Source organism: Schistocerca gregaria, chromosome 6 (assembly GCF_023897955.1).
Source record: "Schistocerca gregaria isolate iqSchGreg1 chromosome 6, iqSchGreg1.2, whole genome shotgun sequence".
NCBI lineage: Eukaryota > Metazoa > Arthropoda > Insecta > Orthoptera > Acrididae > Schistocerca > Schistocerca gregaria.
This window is the reverse complement of record NC_064925.1, coordinates 31,518,936-31,540,442: the sequence shown is the minus strand read 5'-3', so window position 1 is coordinate 31,540,442 and position 21,507 is coordinate 31,518,936. Positions and strand designations below refer to the sequence as shown.

General features: G+C 46.8%; 1 protein-coding gene across 1 annotated transcript in view; it reads right to left on the bottom strand.

Annotated features, from left to right (window-relative positions):
- LOC126278315 (uncharacterized) overlaps positions 1 to 21,507 on the bottom strand; it is a 199,668-nt gene that overhangs the window by 73,796 nt on the left and 104,365 nt on the right. Inside the window, exons 4-5 of the mRNA XM_049978334.1 lie at positions 8,623 to 9,054; positions 8,069 to 8,498 (exon numbers count right to left, since the gene is read on the bottom strand). Of these exons, the coding sequence (XP_049834291.1) occupies positions 8,069 to 8,498; positions 8,623 to 9,054 (862 nt within the window). The remainder of the gene's footprint in view (positions 1 to 8,068; positions 8,499 to 8,622; positions 9,055 to 21,507) is intronic.

The following is a 21,507-nucleotide window of genomic DNA, read 5'->3' as shown; positions in this document are numbered from 1 at the left end:
GACGATTATGAACAACCTGAAGTCAAACATTACTGATACGATCATCAGCATACACAGCTTTCATTCTTTTGTGGATTTCAATTTGAGGCATGTTTTCTGTGGTTAGAAACACTATTACAGCATACTATTTCTCATACACCAACATCGTTATATTACACAGTGGTTTGTTACATGCTACAATTCAGAGTCCTCTAACAGCACAGACTTGAAACTTGGGTCAGTGAAATGGGAAAATTGACCGAGTAATATGCATGACTTTTAATACTTCAACCAATATAGAGAACAGAACAAAAAAATCAGAGTCATTATTGTTCAGCTTGCCCTCATATGAGCAGTTTCTTTGAAGGTCGCAGACACACAACGCAAATGAAGTGAGCAACAGAGACTGAAATACTTTGGCACACTGCAATGAAGGTCAAGTCTTCTTCATGAACCACAGGTTTACTATGTACTGTCCCAACTGCAATGTCCCACTGTAGTGCTTCACAGGCTAGTTTATGTCACTCATCAACCCTACACTTTCTTACTGTGAGGCTAAAAGAGAAACTTATACAAAAACTGGTGCAATTTGGAAATGTTGACCCATTCAGAACCAACCTTTCTATTTCCAGCTTGAATTATGCGGGCTGAAGGGCAGTTGCTGAAATTTAAGTCCATATCAGGGCTTTGCAGATTTATTTAATAATGTGATGGCAGATGAGATTTTATCAATTTTCTGTGTGCTCCTGCAACACAGTTCAGTACCTCCTTTTGCCCAAGATCTGTGACCTACTCTCTCTGACATCCCCAACTTAATCTTTATCAACCTTTGTCCTCACTAGAGGAGGGAATTCCTCTCATTCTGGTGTCTGGCTTTCCTTTTTAACCTTCTTTCTTCTCTCTGATGAATGAACTATTAATCTCAACATCTTGTAATGCATGACTTTCAATTTTATATGAGCCTACTGCAGTACTACCATTTCATCTAGTAAAGGTAAATACTTGCCAGCAACTCAGTGTCACAAATTATGAGTTTTTTCAACTGAATTGTTCTTTGATATGTGAGATCACAGAATTTTTATGGAATTAAATTATGGACTACTGCTAAAAACATTGAAAGTGCGAAGTTTTTGTAGCCTTGACCTCATATACAAGTAATGAAACACATTGGTGAAAATTTTATAAGGGGCGATCAGAAAGTTTCCCCATACAGATCAGAATCAGTATACCAATCAGGAAAAATTGCTGTGATCCCTGACACACTTATCCCACAGAGGCACCAGGGTGAAGATATCCATTTGGTAAAACACAGTGTCCTGCTGTGTCAAGGAGTCCGCAACTACCAGCTGCACATCCCTGTCTGATACGAACTGTCAACCCTTTGCCAAAAGAAAATGATCGCACAGGGAGAGTTCAGGGCAGGGGCTCTAGTGTCTCCTACTTGAGTCAGCACAAATTCTGCATTACGACATTTGCAATATAGGGACATGCATTATCATCAAGCAGCAGCATTCCACAATGGAGGCTCTCGACAGATGTGCTGCCCCGTACAGAGTCTTCACTGTCCAAAGGATGTCAACTGCTGTTTCTCCTTCAGCAGCCAAGAAACAAACAACAGCACTCAGTCCTGTTTGGATGCTTCTGGTAACAGCATTGCCATAATTCACACTTCTGCATTTACCACACGCACCTCGGAAAGATACGAATGCCACACTAACAACTTGCCTACATGTCAGTGCTTATACACAGAGGTGATAAAAGTCATGGGATATTTCCCAACATTGTATCGGACCTCCTTTAACCCAACAATTTGTTGGAAGTCCCCTGCAGAAAAACTGAGCCGTGCTACCTGCTACCTCTATACCCATCCATAGTTGCAAAACTTGCCAGTGCATGATTTTGTGCATGAACTGACCTGTTGATTACATCCCATAAACGTTCGATGGAATTCATGTCAGGTGATGTGGGTGGCCAAATCATTTCCTTGAATTCTCCAGAATGTTCTTCAAGCAAATAATGAACAATCATGGCCCAGTGACGTGGTGCATTGTCATCCAGAACATGAAGTCCATGAATGGCTGCATATGGTCTCCAGTTAGAACAACATAGCCATTTCCAGTCAAAGATCAATTCAGCTGAATCAGAGGATCTAGTTCATTATGGAGCTACCACCAGCTTGCACAGTGCCTTGTTGACAACTTCGGTCTACGGCTTCGTGGGGTCTGTACCACAATTAGACCCTACCATCAGCTCTTACCAACAGAAATCGGGACATATCTGACCAGGCTATTGTTTTCCCGTCACCTAGAGTCCAACCAATATGGTCACTATCCCATCCCAGGAGATGTGCTGCAGGTGATGTCGTGCTATTAACAAAGGCACCCGAGTTGGTTGTCTGCTGCCATAGGCCATTAACGCCAAATTTTGTTGCCGACCTAATGGATATATTCGTCGTATGTCCCACATTGATTTCTGAAGTTATTTCACGCAGTGTTATTTGTCTGTTAGCACTGACAACTCTATGCAAATGGCACTGCTCTCGATTGTCAAGTGAAGGTCATCGAAACTGCATTGTCCGTGATGAGAGGTAGTACCTGAATTTGATATTCTTGGTACTCTCTTGACACTGCGAATCTTGGAATTCCTGTCATGCAACCATAATCACATTGGAAATCTTCTCAAATGAATCACCTGAGTACAAATGGCAGTGCTGTCCTTTTATACCCCATGTATGCAATACTACCCCCCCATGAACCATGGACCTTGCCGTTGGTGGGGAGGCTTGCGTGCCTCAGCGATACAGATGGCTGTACCGTAGGTGCAACCACAATGGAGGGGTATCTGTTGAGAGGCCAGACAAACGTGTGGTTCCTGAAGAGGGGCAGCAGCCTTTTCAGTAGTTGCAGGGGCAGCAGTCTGGATGATTGACTGATCTGGCCTTGCAACATTAACCAAAACGGCCTTGCTGTGCTGGTACTGCGAACGGCTGAAAGCAAGGGGAAACTACAGCCGTAATTTTTCCTGAGGACATGCAGCTTTACTGTATGATTAAATGATGATGGCATCCTCTTGGGTAAAATATTCCGGAGGTAAAATAGTCCCCCATTCGGATCTCCGGGCGGGGACTACTCAGGAGGATGTCGTTATCAGGAGAAAGAAAACTGGCGTTCTACGGATCGGAGCGTGGAATGTCAGATCCCTTAATCGGGCAGGTAGGTTAGAAAATTTAAAAAGCGAAATGGATAGGTTAAAGTTAGATATAGTGGGAATTAGTGAAGTTCGGTGGCAGGAGGAACAAGACTTCTGGTCAGGTGACTACAGGGTTATAAACACAAAATCAAATAGGGGTAATGGAGGAATAGGTTTAATAATGAATAGGAAAATAGGAATGCGGGTAAGCTACTACAAACAGCATAGTGAACGCATTATTGTGGCCAAGATAGACACGAAGCCCACACCTACTACAGTAGTACAAGTTAATATGCCAACTAGCTCTGCAGATGATGAAGAAATTGAAGAAATATACTATGAAATAAAAGAAATTGTTCAGATAGTGAAGGGAGACAAAAATTTAATAGTAATGGGTGACTGGAATTCGACAGTAGGAAAAGGGAGAGAAGGAAACATAGTAGGTGAATATGGATAGGGGCTAAGAAATGAAAGAGGAAGCCGCCTAGTAGAATTTTGCACAGAGCACAACTTAATCATAGCTAACACTTGGTTTAAAAATCATGAAAGAAGGTTGTATACGTGGAAGAACCCTGGAGATACTAGAAGGTATCAGATAGATTATATAATGGTAAGACAGAGATTTAGGAACCAGGTTTTAAGTTGTAAGACATTTCCAGGGACAGATGTGGACTCTGACCACAATCTATTGGTTATGACCTGTAGATTAAAACTGAAGAAACTGCAAAATGGTGGGAATTTAAGGAGATGGGACCTGGATAAACTGAAAGAACCAGAGGTTGTACAGAGTTGCAGGGAGAGCATAAGGGGACAATTGACAGGAATAGGGGAAAGAAATACAGTAGAAGAAAAATGGGTAGCTCCGAGGGATGAAGTAGTGAAGGCAGCATAGGATCAAGTAGGTAAAAAGACGAGGGCTGCTAGAAATCCTTGGGTAACAGAAGAAATATTGAATTTAATTGATGAAAGGAGAAACTATAAAAATGCAGTAAATGAAGCAGGCAAAAAGGAATACAGACGTCTCAAAAATGAGATCGACAGGAAGTGCAAAATGGCTAAACAGCGATGGCTAGAGGACAAATGTAAGGATGTAGAAGCTTATCTCACTAGGAGTAAGATAGATACTGCCTACAGGAAAATTAAAGAGACCTTTGGAGAGAAGAGAACCACTTGTATAAACATCGAGAGCTCAGATGGCAACCCAGTTCGAAGCAAAGAAGGGAAGGCAGAAAGGTGGAAGGAGTATATAGAAGGTTTATACCAGGGTGATGTACTTGAGGACAATATTATGGAAATGGAAGAGGGTGTAGATGAAGACGAAATGGGAGATGTGATACTGCGTGAAGAGTTTGACAGAGCACTGAAAGACCTGAGTCAAAACAAGGCCCCCGGAGTAGACAACATTCCATTAGAACTACTGACGGCCTTGGGAGAGCCAGTCATGACAAAACTCTACCAGCTGGTGAGCAAGATGTATGAAACAGGCGAAATACCCTCAGACTTCAAGAAGAATATAATTCCAATCACAAAGAAAGCAGGTGCTGACAGATGTGAAAATTACCGAACTATCAGTTTAATAAGTCACAGCTGCAAAATACTAATGCGAATTCTTTACAGACGAATGGAAAAACTGGTAGATGCGGACCTCGGGGAGGATCAGTTTGGATTCCCTCGAAATGTTGGAACACGTGAGGTAATACTGACCTTACGACTTATCTTAGAAGAAAGATTAAGAAAAGGCAAACCTACGTTTCTAGCATTTGTAGACTTAGAGAAAGCTTTCAAATTCTGAAGGTGGCAGGGGTAAAATACAGGGAGCGAAAGGCTATTTACAATTTGTACAGAAACCAGATGGCAGTCATAAAAGTCGAGGGGCATGAAAGGGAAGCAGTGGTTAGGAAAGGAGTGAGACAGGGTTGTAGTCTCTCCCCGATGTTATTCAATCTGTATATTGAGCAAGCAGTAAAGGAAACAAAAGAAAAATTTGGAGTAGGTATTAAAATTCATGGAGACGAAGTAAAAACTTTGAGGTTCGCCGATGACATTGTAATTCTGTCAGAGACGGCAAAGGACTTGGAAGAGCAGTTGAACGGAGCAGTTGAAAGGAGAATATAAGACGAACATCAACAAAAGCAAAACGAGGATAATGGAATGTAGTCAAATTAAATCGGGTGATGCTGAGGGAATTAGATTAGGAAATGAGACACTTCAAGTAGTAAAGGAGTTTTGCTATTTAGGAAGTAAAATAACTGATGATGGTCGAAGTAGAGAGGATATAAAATGTAGACTGGCAATGGCAAGGAAAGCGTTTCTGAAGAAGAGAAATTTGTTAACATCGAATATAGATTTATGTATCAGGAAGTCGTTTCTGAAAGTATTTGTTTGGAGTGTAGCCACGTATGGAAGTGAAACATGGACGATAACTAGTTTGGACAAGAAGAGAATAGAAGCTTTCGAAATGTGGTGTTACAGAAGAATACTGAAGATAAGGTGGATAGATCACGTAACTGAAGAGGACGTAGTGAATAGGATTGGGGAGAAGAGAAGTTTGTGGCACAACTTGACCAGAAGAAGGGATCGGTTGGTAGGACATGTTTTGAGGCATCAAGGGATCACAAATTTAGCGTTGGAGGGCAGCGTGGAGGGTAAAAATTGTAGAGGGAGACCGAGAGATGAGTACACCAAGCAGATTCAGAAGGATGTAGGTTGCAGTATGTACTGGGAGATGAAGCAGCTTGCACAGGATAGAGTAGCATGGAGAGCTGCATCAAACCAGTCTTAGGACTGAAGACAACAACAACAACATGCAATAGTACTGCCATCTGTATATGCACACATCCTATCCCACGACTTCTGTTACCTCAGTGTAGACCTGCATTGGAGTCGCATTATGCTGCATATACACTGCAGCAAATGGCAATTTTTTGATCAGCTCTTACATTACAATGTTTATGAGATTCAAAAAAATCAATGAATCACTATTGTAATATGTAGAACATTTTATATGAGGGCAATATCATCTCAGTTATGTGACTGCATTTGTGATTTCCTGTCAGAGGTCATGATACATAGTAATTGATGGAAAGGTTTTGAGTAAAACAAAAGTGATTTCTGGCATTCCTCAAGGTAGTGTTATAGGGCCTCTGCTGCTCCTTACCTTTATAAATGATTTAGGAGACAATAAATCTGAGTAGCCATCTTAGGTTGTTTGAAGATGATGCTGTCATTTATCATATAGTAATATCACAGGAGGAGGATCAAGACAAATTGCAAAACAATTTAGAAACAATATTTGTGTGGTCTGAAAATTGGCTATTGACCCTACATAACGAAAAGAACTCCTTCACATGAGTACTAAAAGGAATCAATTAAATTTGGATTACACAATAAATCAGCCAAATCTGAAGGCCGTTAATTCAACTAAATACCTAAGAGTTATAATAACAAACAACTTAACCTGTAAAGAACAAAAAGAAAATGCTCTCAGGAAGGCAAACCAAAGACTATATTTTATTGGCAGAACAGTCAGCGAATGTAACACATCTACTAAAGAGCTATACTATGCTTGTCTGTCCTCTTTTGGAGTACTGCTGTGCAGTCTGGGATCCTTACCAGATAGAGTTAACAGAGTACATTGAGAAAGTTCAGCATATTTTGTGTTATTGAGAAATACGGGAGAGTGTGCCACTGACATGACACAGGATTTTGAATGGACACCATTAAAACAAAGGCGTTTTTCACTGCAGTGGAATCTTCTCACGAAATCTGCAAGACCAACTTTCTCCTCTAAATGTGAAAATATTTTGTTGACAGCAACATAAATAAGGAGTAACAATCATCATCATAAAGGGAAATCAAGAGCCCACACGGAAAGATACAGGTGTTTGTTTTTTCCATGTGGTGTTCCAGACTGGAATAATATAGAATTATTGCGAAGGTGGATTGATAAAACCTCTGCTGCGCACTTAAGCATTATTTGCAGAGTATCCATACAAATGTAGATGAAACATTTGTTTCATGTTTTAGCACTTCTTTGAGGTATTCCCCTGGTGGCATGTGGTGGTCAGAGTTCACCTGCAGACACCTTTACATCACAGCAAGTATAGGACATAGCTTGCACCAATGTGTGGGCAGCTTCAGGAAAATCTCAGAGTAGATGACATAGAGAGTCATCAATGAAGAAGTTATGCAGTTATGGGTGTACAAACATTATTGTGAAATATATGCAGAATGATGAGGTGTGAAGGTGATCTCCACTTGGAATGTGTATCTGAAAATGACTGTGTAATACGAGTAAATGTTCATCGTCACATGGACTAGCTGAACATAATTTTGGGAGTATAAATGAAAGAATAATTAGCATAACACATGAAGATTCAAGACGATATCAATATTTTCATGCTTTTTCCAACAAGAACCTTCTTACACGTTATGTTAATTATGTCACATGCAAGGGTACGTGCATGACTAAATAAACTGGATGACAAATCAGGCTCTGGTCTTGTTCCAGGATTCAGATATTTTGTATAGGATCAGGTAAAATAAACTGTTACATTCCTGCAAACTCACACATATGGCCATTTTTCCCAAATACAATAATAATCACACTATTACCTTTATGTTACATATTTATTCAGTGAACAGAGTTCATGAAGCATTCTTCCATGTTGCGCTAAACACTCCCTAGGATAAATAAATCTGTAATGAGGATAATATTTTTGTTTCAAGATATAGTTGGTCACTGCCATCACATATCTCAGCCCCAGTTAAGTTAACATTTATTTAGTTTCAACAAGAGCTAATGACAAACTATGTACTAGTACATTACATAGGGTACATAATGCATGGCTATGAAACTTATGAGATAGCAAAAATCCCAAATTTAATTAATTATTCTAACCTGAAATGGTTCATCAATTTTCTGAACAACGTCCTTTGGATGGAAGCACTGCTGCTGATACCGAGAGCTGTGGTCATAAAAGTGAACCTGGCGGCTGGACGGATAAGATAGCATGCTCCTCCGCGATTCTTTTGATTGCCACACAGGAACTGTTCTGGGTCGAGAGTAGTGTGAAGCAGTCTCAGAACTTGTCAACTGTTCACTAATCATAGGTTGAAGCAACGATTTCTGTTCAGTGCTAGATATCTTCGACATATCTGATTTCGGGTCATTGGTCTTGCTATTCACAACTTCGGGTGGAGTCTGTTGATCTCGTACTGGTTCCTTGCTGTCAGTACCCAAAGATGATGTAGGATTTTGAGAAGATGACAACCGATCACTGGACATGAAGTACTGATCTGATCCTTTATCCTGGCTATCTGGTGTCTCCCTGGGAATGGATGTCACATTTTGAAGGAGGACAAAAACAGACAATTTTCATACCTTATATTCATTTTCAAAAATCAAAAACTCATGTACTGAAATGAAGTTTAATATTATTTTTAGCTACCAACCTGCTGCCACCGCCACAATCGTCATCATCATCATCATCGTCACCTATCACCTCAGGAAGTTCTAGAAACTGTGGTGATTTCTTTCTTCCTTGTATCTGTTCTGTGGCCCTGAAATCTGAGTAAGAATCCTTTGGCACCTTACCAAAATCTGCTGCACTGTCCACTATATATGACTTTCCACTATATCTGGAAGATGTAGTAGGCTCAAATTCATAACAGGCAACCAGTAATTCCTCATCAGAACCTGAAGCTGAGATGAAGCTATCACTTAGGTCACTATCAAGTTGTACTAAATCTTTTGGTGTGTGTTCTGTTACCCTTGCCTGTTGTACTTTCTTAGGCCCAGTACTCATGGACCGATGAGGTACTACATTATTTGGTGGAGCTCTCTGAACATTTACTGCAGTTGACATCAATGGTACTCTTTCTGCTCTGTAACATAAAGGTTAAGTGAAGTCAGTCTGCAGTTCATAGCTTATTTATAATTAAATATGATGGCACTCATCAAACTTAAGAACTTTAATAAAATTTCAACAAAAATTTTTTTAAGTCTCTTTGCTTTATGTAAAGGAACTACTAGCATCTATTCTGATGATTTTCACACACATGAAAAATAAACATTACTTCAGATGAAACGTTCACACAGTGTCACTAGTACGTAAACCAGGCAATACAACTTTGGAAGCTCCCATTTTAATAAGACCAATTGATAAAATTATCCTGTACAGTTGTATGTTGTCCAGTTTTTGTCAGAGTTTCCAGGTATCTTTGTTGCAGCTGCTTGTGTGTTTTTAGGAGATAACCACGATAGCAGACTATGTACTCGTACATTATATAGGGTACATAATGCATGGCTATGACTATAAATTTGGTGATGTTCATATGTGTGACACAGGAGAAGCAGAAACTCACACATGCGAACATATTTGTGTAAACAAATGCTACATACTGTAAAGAAGACATGTTAAGCTGCAGGGAGGCAGAATTAAAAGACACATACATAAAGCTTTCGGACACAGCCTTCATCAGCTAAAGGTGTGCTTGCTTGTGTGTTTTTCTCTTTTCCTGAAAGCATTATTTAAGTGTCTTAATTGTGTCTGTCTGCAACTTAATGTGTCTTCTTTATAGTAAGCAGCAATCTGTCTTTTCCTACATTGTTGATAAATCAGCATCTGTAACATCTTTGGTTGTACAGAATGATTATGATGCCACTTAAAACTTTGTTCACTGTGATTTCATAGTACAATAAACATCTGTCATGAGTTGGAAAAAAATACCATTTATATAACTACTGTGTAAAAGTCATACTATAACCTTCTAAAGATAATATTTAATAAAAATAACTACGAGTACACTGACTCTTTTGAAAATGAGAATAAATTCTCAAAACAATGATGTAAAATGAAACTGATAGATGATCTTAAGATGAAAGAATATAACAACTTGAATAAATTGTAAAAATGGTGTAATAAGATGAATGTGAATTCACATCACACTACATTAGAATGACATGATCATTATTAAGACTATTATTCTTCACTGTACCAGTCTGATTCATGGAGTGTGTCCCTTTGTTCTGAATGATAAATTTCTCTTGTTCAACATCTCCTCATCACTTCCTCTCCTCTCCTAAAAAAGGAAACTATAGTTCTGAAAGTTGGAAATGCTCTTATCTATTTTTGTGAGCTTCGGTATGGTCAACAGGAAGTGGAGCCCCTTGAAAGTACGCAGTAGCCAGCCCTTTATGATTATTACTGTTGTTGTTGTTGTTGTTATTTAACAATATAAGGAATTAGATTTTGTATTCTGATCAGAGGTGCCAGCTGTGTGTTAGCTGAGTGTGCATGAAGTGTGCTTGCTTGGGTAAATGTGTGTATACTTTCTTTGCTGAGGAAAGCTTTGGCCAATAGCTGCATGTGCAAGTCTTTTAGTTGTGCCTGTCTGCAACTCAGTGAGTCATCTTTACGGTGAGTAACAATCTGTCCTCTTCCATATAATATTGTTATTCCAACCTGCAGTTTCCAGTGTTTATTATTATTATTATTATTATTATTATTATTATTATTATTATTGTAATTATATAATGGGAGAGCTAATGAATCTGAATTGTATTTTGAAAACTTCACTGAAACAACAAAACAAAAATACAACCACTTCTTTGTTCTAGAGTATCTCGTCACTTTGCTTTGCAACTTTTTGATGCCATCCTTGAAGAAAGTAGAGGGATGTGTGCGCAGCCACAGGCACATGAACTCCTCTATCGCTTCTTTGCCATCAAGTCATCTGAGTTCCTTCTTTCAGCAGTCCAAGCATTTGGTAGTCACAGGGTGATAAACTTGGACTGTAAAGAGGGTGTTCTAGAGTTGCTCTATACATTTCCCCAGTTTTTTCCTTGGTACAGTCACAGACAGTGACCTTGCATTGTTATGCAGAAGAAACATATTTCGATTATGTTGTGAGTGTCATTTTTTTGCAGTATGTGACTTTTGCCAGAACCAAAAGCTACATTCATTGTTCTGCATTAATGCCGGAAGTCCAGTAGAAAAACTCTTCCGGAGACCCGAAAGAGGGTTGCAAGCACCATTCCAACAGACACACGCATTCTGACATCACTCAGCCCAGGTTCATCTCAGGCTTGTTTCCTTGTTACAATTTTGGGTTGTAATCGGGTACACAAGAAACTTGATTATATGCTCGAACTGGAGTAGGTACTGTTGGTAGTATGTATGGGACTGGTATTGCATCTAGGTCTGTTACAGGGATACGAGACCTGAGACAAGGGGTTGAGAGCACTTGTTGTGTAGGGATGGACGAGGATATTGTGGGAGGGGTGAGAAGGATAGTGTGTAAGACATTCCTTATTTCATGGCACACCAAGAGGTAGTCAGAGCCGTGATGGAGAGCATGTTTCAGTTGCTCCAGTCCTGAGTAGTACTGAGTCATGAGGGGACTGCTTCTCTGTGGCTGGACAGTAGTAATTTGGGTGGTGGTGGGTGACTGGAGAGGCAAGGCATGGGAGATCTGTTTTTGTACAGGGCTGGGAGGGTAATTACAGCCTGAGAAGGCCTCAGTGAGACCACCAGTATATTTCAAGGTTTGTCACTGTGTATGGGATGGCCACGGGTGGCTAGGCTGTATGAAAGGGATTTCTTGACATGTAATGGGTGGTATCTGTCAAAGAGGCGGTATTGCTGGTGATTGGTATGTTTGTTATGGACAGGGTTACTGATGAAGCCATCGTTAAGGTGCAGGTCAACATCGATGAAGGTGGCTTGTTGGGTTGAGTACGACCAGGTGCAGCAAATGTGGGAGAAGGTGTTGAGGTTGTGGAGGAATGTGGATAGGGAGTTCTTACCCTCGATCCACCCATGAATATTCCATTGATGAATCAAAACCAGGTGATAAGTTTGCGATTTTGGGTGTTTAGGAAGAATTCCACTAGATGACCCATTAATAGGTTGGCATAGGATAGTGACATGCCCTACCACAGAAGCATTCAAAGATGAACTAATTGTGGGTGCGGATATAGTTGTTCAAGGTGACTAGGAAGGAGGTTGTTGGTTTAGAATACATTGAGCATTGGGAAAGATAGTGTTCAACAGCAGTAAGGCCATGAACATTAGGGATGTTAGTATAAAGGGAGATGGCATCAATGGTAACAAGCAGTGAACCATGTGATAAAGGAACAGGGACTGAGGAGAGTTATTGGAGGAAATGGTTCCTATCTTTTATATTGGAGGATAGACTGTGGGCAATAGGTTGAAGATGTTGGTCAATGAGAGTGGAGATTCTCTCATTGGGGGCACAGTAACTAGCCCCAATGGGGTTCCTGGGTGGTTGGGTTGGTTGATTTAAAGGCGGGAGAATGGACCAAACTACGAGGTCATTGGTCCCTTGTTTCTATGGAAAGAAAGGAAAAGCCACAAGAACGAAGGGAAGGCAACAAATACTAAATCAAACAAAAGAGGACAAGAAAACAAAGAGATGGTAGAAACAGAAGAGAGTAAAACATGAAAGCAGATTACAGTGGCTGGCCAACCATGAGAATAAAAAAAGGGAAAGCCAGCCACTCTGCAACACATTAAAACCTCCACCCAAAAAGCACTAGGGTGGAGGACACAGAGGGACAAAGGGCATGCACTAAAGCCTACATAGAAGTATAAAACCCACTCAAAGTTAGAAGTCTGCGCAGGGTGGCTAAAAGTGGGCAGTCCAGCAAGAGGTGGACAACTGTCATTTGGGAGCCACAGCGACACTGAGGTGGGTCCTCGCGACGGAGTAGGTAACCATGCGTTAGCCACGTATGGCCAATGTGGAGCCGGCAGAGGACAACTGATTACCTGTGAGAGGCCTGCATGAAAGACTTCCACACATTCATAGTCTCCTTAATGACACGAAGTTTGTTATGCCATTCCATCTCCCAAAGCTGGAAAACCCTGCGGTGTAAGACAGAACACAGATCAGCTTCAGAGGTGCCTATCTCCAGAAGCTGTTTCTGCATCACCTGTTTGGTCAGCAAGTTCGTTGCTGGGGATTCCGATGTGTCCTAAGGTCCACACAAACACCACGGAACAGCGGGAATGTTCCAGGGCATATATGGACTCCTGAATTGATGCTACCAGAGGGTGGCAAGGGTAGCACTGGTTGATAGATTGTAGGCTGCTCAATGAGTAAGTACACAGGAGAAATGACTCACCAGAGAATGAGAGGATGTACTAAGGAGCACGAGATATGGCTGCCAGCTCTGCAGTGAAGCACTGCAGCCGACTGGCAAGAAGTACTGTTCAATATGCCCTCCATGAACATGTGCGAAGCCTATGTGACCATCAGCCATTGAGCTGTCGGTGTAAACTGCTTCAGAGCCCCAGAACATGTCAAGAATTGAGAGGATGTGACAGCGGAGAGCTGTGGGGTTAATGGAGTCCTTAGGGCCATACAAAAGGTCCAGACGAAGCTGCGGCTGAGTCGTACACCACGGAGGAATATGTGAACAGATCATAAGTAGAGGTGGTAAAGGGTAGGACTTTAGTTCGGAGAGAAGGGACCGCACGCGAACCTCAATCGATAGCCCCGATCTGGGCTGCCAATGCGGGAGATAGACGGTAATTCGGATGCTCAGGGAAACTATGAATGTGTGCTATGTAACTGATGAGCAGTTGCATACATCTGGTCTGCAGGGGAGGGACACCAACCTCCACCAGTATGCTGTTCACTGGACTTGTCCTAAAGGCTTCTGTCGCTAATCGAACCCCACAGTGGTGCACAGGGTTGAGTAAATCCAATGCTGAAGGTGCTGCCAAACCATAAACCACACTCTCATAGTCAATTCGGGATTGGACAAGAGCTCTATAGAGCTGCAGCAATGTAGAGCGATCTGTACCCCAACTGGTGCTGCTCAGGCAATGGAGGGCATTGAAGTGCTGCCAGCACTTCTGCTTAAGCTGACAAAGATGAGGGAAGCAAGTCAATCGAGCATCGAAAACCAGTCCTAGGAACTGATAGGTCACCACTACAGTGAGTGGATCGTCATTAAGGTAAAGTGCGGGGTCCAGATGAGTGGTTCAACACCGACAGAAGTGCACAACACACAACTTTGCGGATAAAACTGGAAGCCATGGGCTAGAGCCCATGACTGCGCCTTGTGGATAGCTCCCTGAAGGCGCCGCTTAGAAACAACAGTACTGGAGCAGCAGTACGAAGTGCAGAAGTTGTGGTGAAACAGAGGGCCTGACAGCTGCTGCTAGACCATTAATGGCCACTAAAAATACAGACACACACAATACAGAGCCCTGCGTTTTCCCGTTATCCTGGATATGGATGGAACTATGGGAGTCAACAACTTGGACAGGGAAAGTACGGAGCCACAGGAAGTTTCGGATAAAAATCAGGAGTGGTCCCCGGAGACCTTACTCATACAATGTGGCAAGGATATGATGCCACCAAGTCATTTAGTATGCTTTACATAAGTCAAAAAAGACAGCAATCAGTTGTTGCCGTCTGGAAAAGGCTGTTTGGATGGCAGACTCTAGTGACACAAGATTATCAGTGGTAGAGCGACCCGACCCGACCCGACCCGACCCGACCCGACCCGACCCGACCCGACCCGACCCGACCCGACCCGACCCGACCCGACCCGACCCGACCCGACCCGACCCGACCCGACCCGACCCGACCCGACCCGACCCGACCCGACCCGACCCGACCCGACCCGACCCGACCCGACCCGACCCGACCCGACCCGACCCGACCCGACCCGACCCGACCCGACCCGACCCGACCCGACCCGACCCGACCCGACCCGACCCGACCCGACCCGACCCGACCCGACCCGACCCGACCCGACCCGACCCGACCCGACCCGACCCGACCCGACCCGACCCGACCCGACCCGACCCGACCCGACCCGACCCGACCCGACCCGACCCGACCCGACCCGACCCGACCCGACCCGACCCGACCCGACCCGACCCGACCCGACCCGACCCGACCCGACCCGACCCGACCCGACCCGACCCGACCCGACCCGACCCGACCCGACCCGACCCGACCCGACCCGACCCGACCCGACCCGACCCGACCCGACCCGACCCGACCCGACCCGACCCGACCCGACCCGACCCGACCCGACCCGACCCGACCCGACCCGACCCGACCCGACCCGACCCGACCCGACCCGACCCGACCCGACCCGACCCGACCCGACCCGACCCGACCCGACCCGACCCGACCCGACCCGACCCGACCCGACCCGACCCGACCCGACCCGACCCGACCCGACCCGACCCGACCCGACCCGACCCGACCCGACCCGACCCGACCCGACCCGACCCGACCCGACCCGACCCGACCCGACCCGACCCGACCCGACCCGACCCGACCCGACCCGACCCGACCCGACCCGACCCGACCCGACCCGACCCGACCCGACCCGACCCGACCCGACCCGACCCGACCCGACCCGACCCGACCCGACCCGACCCGACCCGACCCGACCCGACCCGACCCGACCCGACCCGACCCGACCCGACCCGACCCGACCCGACCCGACCCGACCCGACCCGACCCGACCCGACCCGACCCGACCCGACCCGACCCGACCCGACCCGACCCGACCCGACCCGACCCGACCCGACCCGACCCGACCCGACCCGACCCGACCCGACCCGACCCGACCCGACCCGACCCGACCCGACCCGACCCGACCCGACCCGACCCGACCCGACCCGACCCGACCCGACCCGACCCGACCCGACCCGACCCGACCCGACCCGACCCGACCCGACCCGACCCGACCCGACCCGACCCGACCCGACCCGACCCGACCCGACCCGACCCGACCCGACCCGACCCGACCCGACCCGACCCGACCCGACCCGACCCGACCCGACCCGACCCGACCCGACCCGACCCGACCCGACCCGACCCGACCCGACCCGACCCGACCCGACCCGACCCGACCCGACCCGACCCGACCCGACCCGACCCGACCCGACCCGACCCGACCCGACCCGACCCGACCCGACCCGACCCGACCCGACCCGACCCGACCCGACCCGACCCGACCCGACCCGACCCGACCCGACCCGACCCGACCCGACCCGACCCGACCCGACCCGACCCGACCCGACCCGACCCGACCCGACCCGACCCGACCCGACCCGACCCGACCCGACCCGACCCGACCCGACCCGACCCGACCCGACCCGACCCGACCCGACCCGACCCGACCCGACCCGACCCGACCCGACCCGACCCGACCCGACCCGACCCGACCCGACCCGACCCGACCCGACCCGACCCGACCCGACCCGACCCGACCCGACCCGACCCGACCCGACCCGACCCGACCCGACCCGACCCGACCCGACCCGACCCGACCCGACCCGACCCGACCCGACCCGACCCGACCCGACCCGACCCGACCCGACCCGACCCGACCCGACCCGACCCGACCCGACCCGACCCGACCCGACCCGACCCGACCCGACCCGACCCGACCCGACCCGACCCGACCCGACCCGACACCGAAATGTGTGGCGGCCCTAGTATTTAAGAGGCAGAGGTCGAATTGCGACAGTAAAGTTTCGAAATCCATGTCTCGGCCAGTAAGCACGGTACCAACCCCACAAGGGGTTATGGGCATTAACATCTCGCAGAAGTAGGAAAGGTTTAGGGAATTGGTCAATCAGTGCAGCTAATACAGTCAGGGATGCTACACCATCTGGAGGAAGATATACATTACAGACAGTTATTTCCTGTGTCGTCATTCTGACAGCGACAGCTTCAAGAGGGGTTTGAAGGGGCACATGTTCATTGCAGACCAAGTTTAGGACATAAACACAAACTCCACCTGAGAGACTCCTACAGTTACTATGGTTCCTATAGTATCCCTTATAGCTGCAAAGGGCAAGGTTCTGCATTTCCAGGGACCAGGTTTCCTGGAAGGCAATGCAGAAACCAGGTGTAAAGCTTAACAGTTGCTGTAACTCAGCCAGGCGGTGGAAAAAAACCGCCGCAGTCCCACTGGAGGATGACATTGTGAGACTGGGACGGCATGGAACATTCAATGTGGCAGTTTACGCCTCAGAGTCACCTGCTGCCACCGATTTATTGCCTGAGCAGTCTATACCCATTGTGTCTGAGGGTATGGCAAGATCTAGGTCCTCAGCGGACGCCAAATTCTCCACCCCATCCTCAGCTGCAGAGCTTGAAGGTAGCAGTGGTGTGGGTGCCACCGCAATTTCCTTGGTCTTAGGGGTATTTTTTTTTTTTGATTTCTCTTGCTGCTCCTTGGGTTTCCCTGGCTGGCAGGACTTCACTGGCTCAGTCTCCGGGACTGAGGATGAGCAAGAGGCCTTACGACCAGCTGCTTTTGGGCTCTTCAACCATTGGTGGGTGTTGTTTCTCCCACTACAAGAAACCTGGGATGGGAGTGACCCAAGGGACCCCTTCGTAGCGAGAGAAGCAGAAGAAGGCTTACGCTTCTCTGGCTTATAAGTGAGAATGGACGTCTCCAATGATTTGAGGGGTGGGGGTTGGGGGAGATGTTGCTCCCGAAGTAGGTGGTGCAGGAGTAACAGGGAGGGAAATGCCCCCCAGAATCGAGCTGATGGTGCCAGAACTGTTATAGCGGCGGCGCAAGACAATGTCATACACTCAGGATGCAGGCGTTCAAATTTTCTCTTAGCCTCAGTGTAGCTCAGTCGGTCCAGGGTCTTGTACTCCATGATTTTCCTTTCTTTCTGGAGAACCCTGCAGGCAGGCAAGCAAGGCGAATGGTGTTCTCCACAGTTGACACAGACTGGAGGCGGGCCACATGGAGTATTGGGATGTGATGGGTGTCTGCAATCTCGGCATGTAACGCTGGAAGTACAACAGGAAGACATATGGCCGAACTTCCAGAACTCAACAGCACCGCATCGATGGAGGGATATAGGGCTTTATATCACACCAGTAGACCATCACTTTGGCCTTCTCGGGCAATGTATCACCCTCAAAGGCCAAGATGAAAGCACCAGTGGCAACCGAATTATCCTTTGAACCCCGGTGGACACATCGGACGAAACACCTCGCCGCTCTAAATTGGCGAGCAGCTCATCGTCGAACTGCAAAAGAAGGTTCCTGTGAAATATGATACCCTGGACCATATTTAAGCTCTTATGGGGCATGATGGTTACAGAAACATCCCCCAGCTCATCACAAGGGAGTAACTCCCATGTCTGGGCAGATGATGCTGTTTTGATCAAGACTGACCCAGATCTCATTTTGGACAAGCCCTCCACCTCCTTGAACTTGTCCTCTAAACGCACAACAAAAAAACTGAGGCTTCATCGTCATGAAAGATTACCCATCAGCTGTCGAACATGCAAGGTACCAGGGCGAATAAGATCCGCTCCAATCTTTAGCTTGACGTTCCTCCCATGGTGTGGCCGTGTGGCCAGGGAGGGGAACGGTGTGGGGTCATACTTCTGTGTGTTGAATTGTGTTTGTGATCACTTAGAGACTGCTGTTGTTTCACCACCAGCAAGAGATGATGGAACATGCTTCATCGCGTGTCATCTGCCCTGGTGCCACCCACTCCGACCAGGGACCCTCCCCACAGGCGCCACCCAGCAGCAGCAAAGGCCACCTGGCAGGATGGCCATTGCTAGAAGTCCCGATGCCCCCAGGGTGATAGGCATCTACCCCTTGGCAAATGTGGGGAGTTAATGGTGCAGGCATCAGCTGAGCAATCCCTGTGTGGTCAGGGGGCTACAACCAACAGGGTACATGGTGGCCCCACCACAATGGACTAGCTACAGTGCTGGATATCAGGAGCAAAGAAGTCCATGGTCATCATCAAAGCACAAATCGACACTGCATAGTGCATGGCGGAAAATGCACCCACAAAGGTGTCTGAGCTGTGGTGCGGCTCTAGGGCGCAAGACGCTATTGATTACTCCTCTGGTTGAGGTTGTCACTATGTTCGATTGCAAGCGCCTCCTGTCGGTCGGGTCCTAACAAGGGAATGAGTGCAAGTACGGGAGTCTGGGGGGACAGCAGGGGAGAACGGACATTGCGGCCGCACTCTGAGGCGACAAGAGAAGAGTAGTTGTGCACGGCCGAGAAGGGAGAGTTGAGCAAGGCGGCAGTCAGCATCGCTTTCCGGGGCATAGAGAGTTGGGGCAGTCCAGCGATCAGACACCAGCTCCGGGAGCAGTGCTCCGGTTTGTGGACATGACGTGGGTCTTATTTTGGTGCAGTATAGTTTGCTTGGTACGCATCTGCTGCTCCCTTTATGCTCACGTGTGTTGTTCTGTCCGTATGTGTATTGAAAGGTTACGCTCCGGCCGGGAAAGTGGCAGTGGGTGATTGTGGGCAGTGGAGGGGGGTGGGGAGTCACAGTTGGATGGAGGAATGAACAGAGTCAGGCAGGGTTCAACATTGGTCTCTGGTTGAGTCTGACTGGTAGGGTAGGTGGTGAAAAAGTGTTTCTACTGTATGGACTGGGAGAAGAAGAGAAGGTCTTTGATGAGATCTTTGTGATCTGGATCGAGGGTGAGGACACCCTATCCACATTCCTCCAGAACCTCAACAACTTTTCCCCCATTTGCTTCACCTGGTCCTACTCAACCCAACAAGCCACCTTCCTTGATGTTGACCTACAACTAAAAAATGGCTGCATCAGTACCCACTACGATGCCTCCATTCTGACAGCTGCCAGCTTTTCCATACCAAGAAGTCACTTCCACGCAGCCTAGCCACCCACAGCTGTTGGATCTCTAGTGACGAGCCACCCTCTTTAAATATACCAAAGGTCTCACCGAGGCCTTCACAGACTGTAATTACCCTCCCAACTTTGTACAAAAGCAGACCTCCCGTGTCTTACCTCTCAAGTCATCTACCACATCTCAGAGTCCCACCATTCAGCCGCAGAGGAGCAATCACCTCATCACTCAATACCATCCAGGATGGGAGCAACTGAATCACATTCCCCACCAAGATTTTCACTATTTCTCATCGTGCCATAAAATGAGGAATGTCCGATCCAATATCCTTCCCACTCCTACAGTATTCTGCAACCCACCAAACCTAAGCATTATTCTTGTACATCTCTATACAACCCCTGCTCTCAACCCCTTACCTCATGGTTCAAACCCTGTAATGGACCTAGAAGCAAGACCTGTCCCATAAATCCCTCCACCACCACCACCACCACCACCACCACCACCACCACCACCTACTCCAAACATCAGCTATCCCATCAAAGGCATGGCTATCTGTGAAACCAGTAATGTGATCTACATGCTAAGCTGCAACCAATGTGTTGCATTCTATGTGGGCATGCCAACCAAAAAACTGTCTGTCTGCAATAATGGCCACTGACAAACTGTTGCTAAGAAGCAAGTGGACCACCCTGTTTGCTGAGCATGCTGCCAAACATGACATGCTTCATTTCAATGACTGCTTCATATCCTGTGCCATGTAGACCCTTCCCACCAACACCAGCTTTTCTGAATTGCTCAAGTGGGAACACTCCCTGTAATATAAACTAAGTTCTCGTAACCCTCCTGGCCTCAATCTTCCTTAGTCATCATCCTTACCCACTGAGCCCATTCCAGCAATACACAGCCCTCTATTCCACCAACACACCCTCAGTCTTTCTTTCTCTCCTCCTCTGCTAACCCTCCACCCCTTTGTCTAACCTCCCTACTTCATCTAGTTACCCTAACCTCTCTCCACCTCTTCCCTGTACACTCCTTCAAGCAGCACTTTACCATATCCCACTTCTACCCTGTTATCCCTCCCCTCCCATCATGCACTGTTGCTCGCAGTCTGACCACAGTAGCCAAAGACACTGTGTGTGTGTGTGTGTGTGTGTGTGTGTGTGTGTGTGTGTGTGTGTGTGTGTGTCATTCCATCCTGGATTTTCCACTGTTATGCCTTTAGCCACAAGAATTGGGTACAACATTCAATAAAATTATGTATTTGGTGAGAAAGTGTCTACGTGATGCATAAAATCCCTTTACAGTAACATCCCTAATGCCCATGCCCTCACTGCTATTGAATGCTGATGGATTCGAAAGCAACAAACTCCTTCCCAGTCACCATGACCAACTATATCCTAAATCATGATTACTTTTCTTTTAAGGCATTATCTACAAACAAATATGGGGTACGCATGGCACCATCTAGAGGAATCCTTCCTCAACATCCAGAATCCTAAACCTCTCACCTGCTTCAGATTCGTTGGTGACATCTTTGCGATCTAGATGGGGGTGAGGACACCCTATCCACATTCCTCCAGAATTTAAACAACTTCTCCACCTTTTGCTTCATCTGGTCCTACTCAGCCCAAATAGCCACATTCTTAGATGTTGACCCCCATCCCAAGATGGCTACATC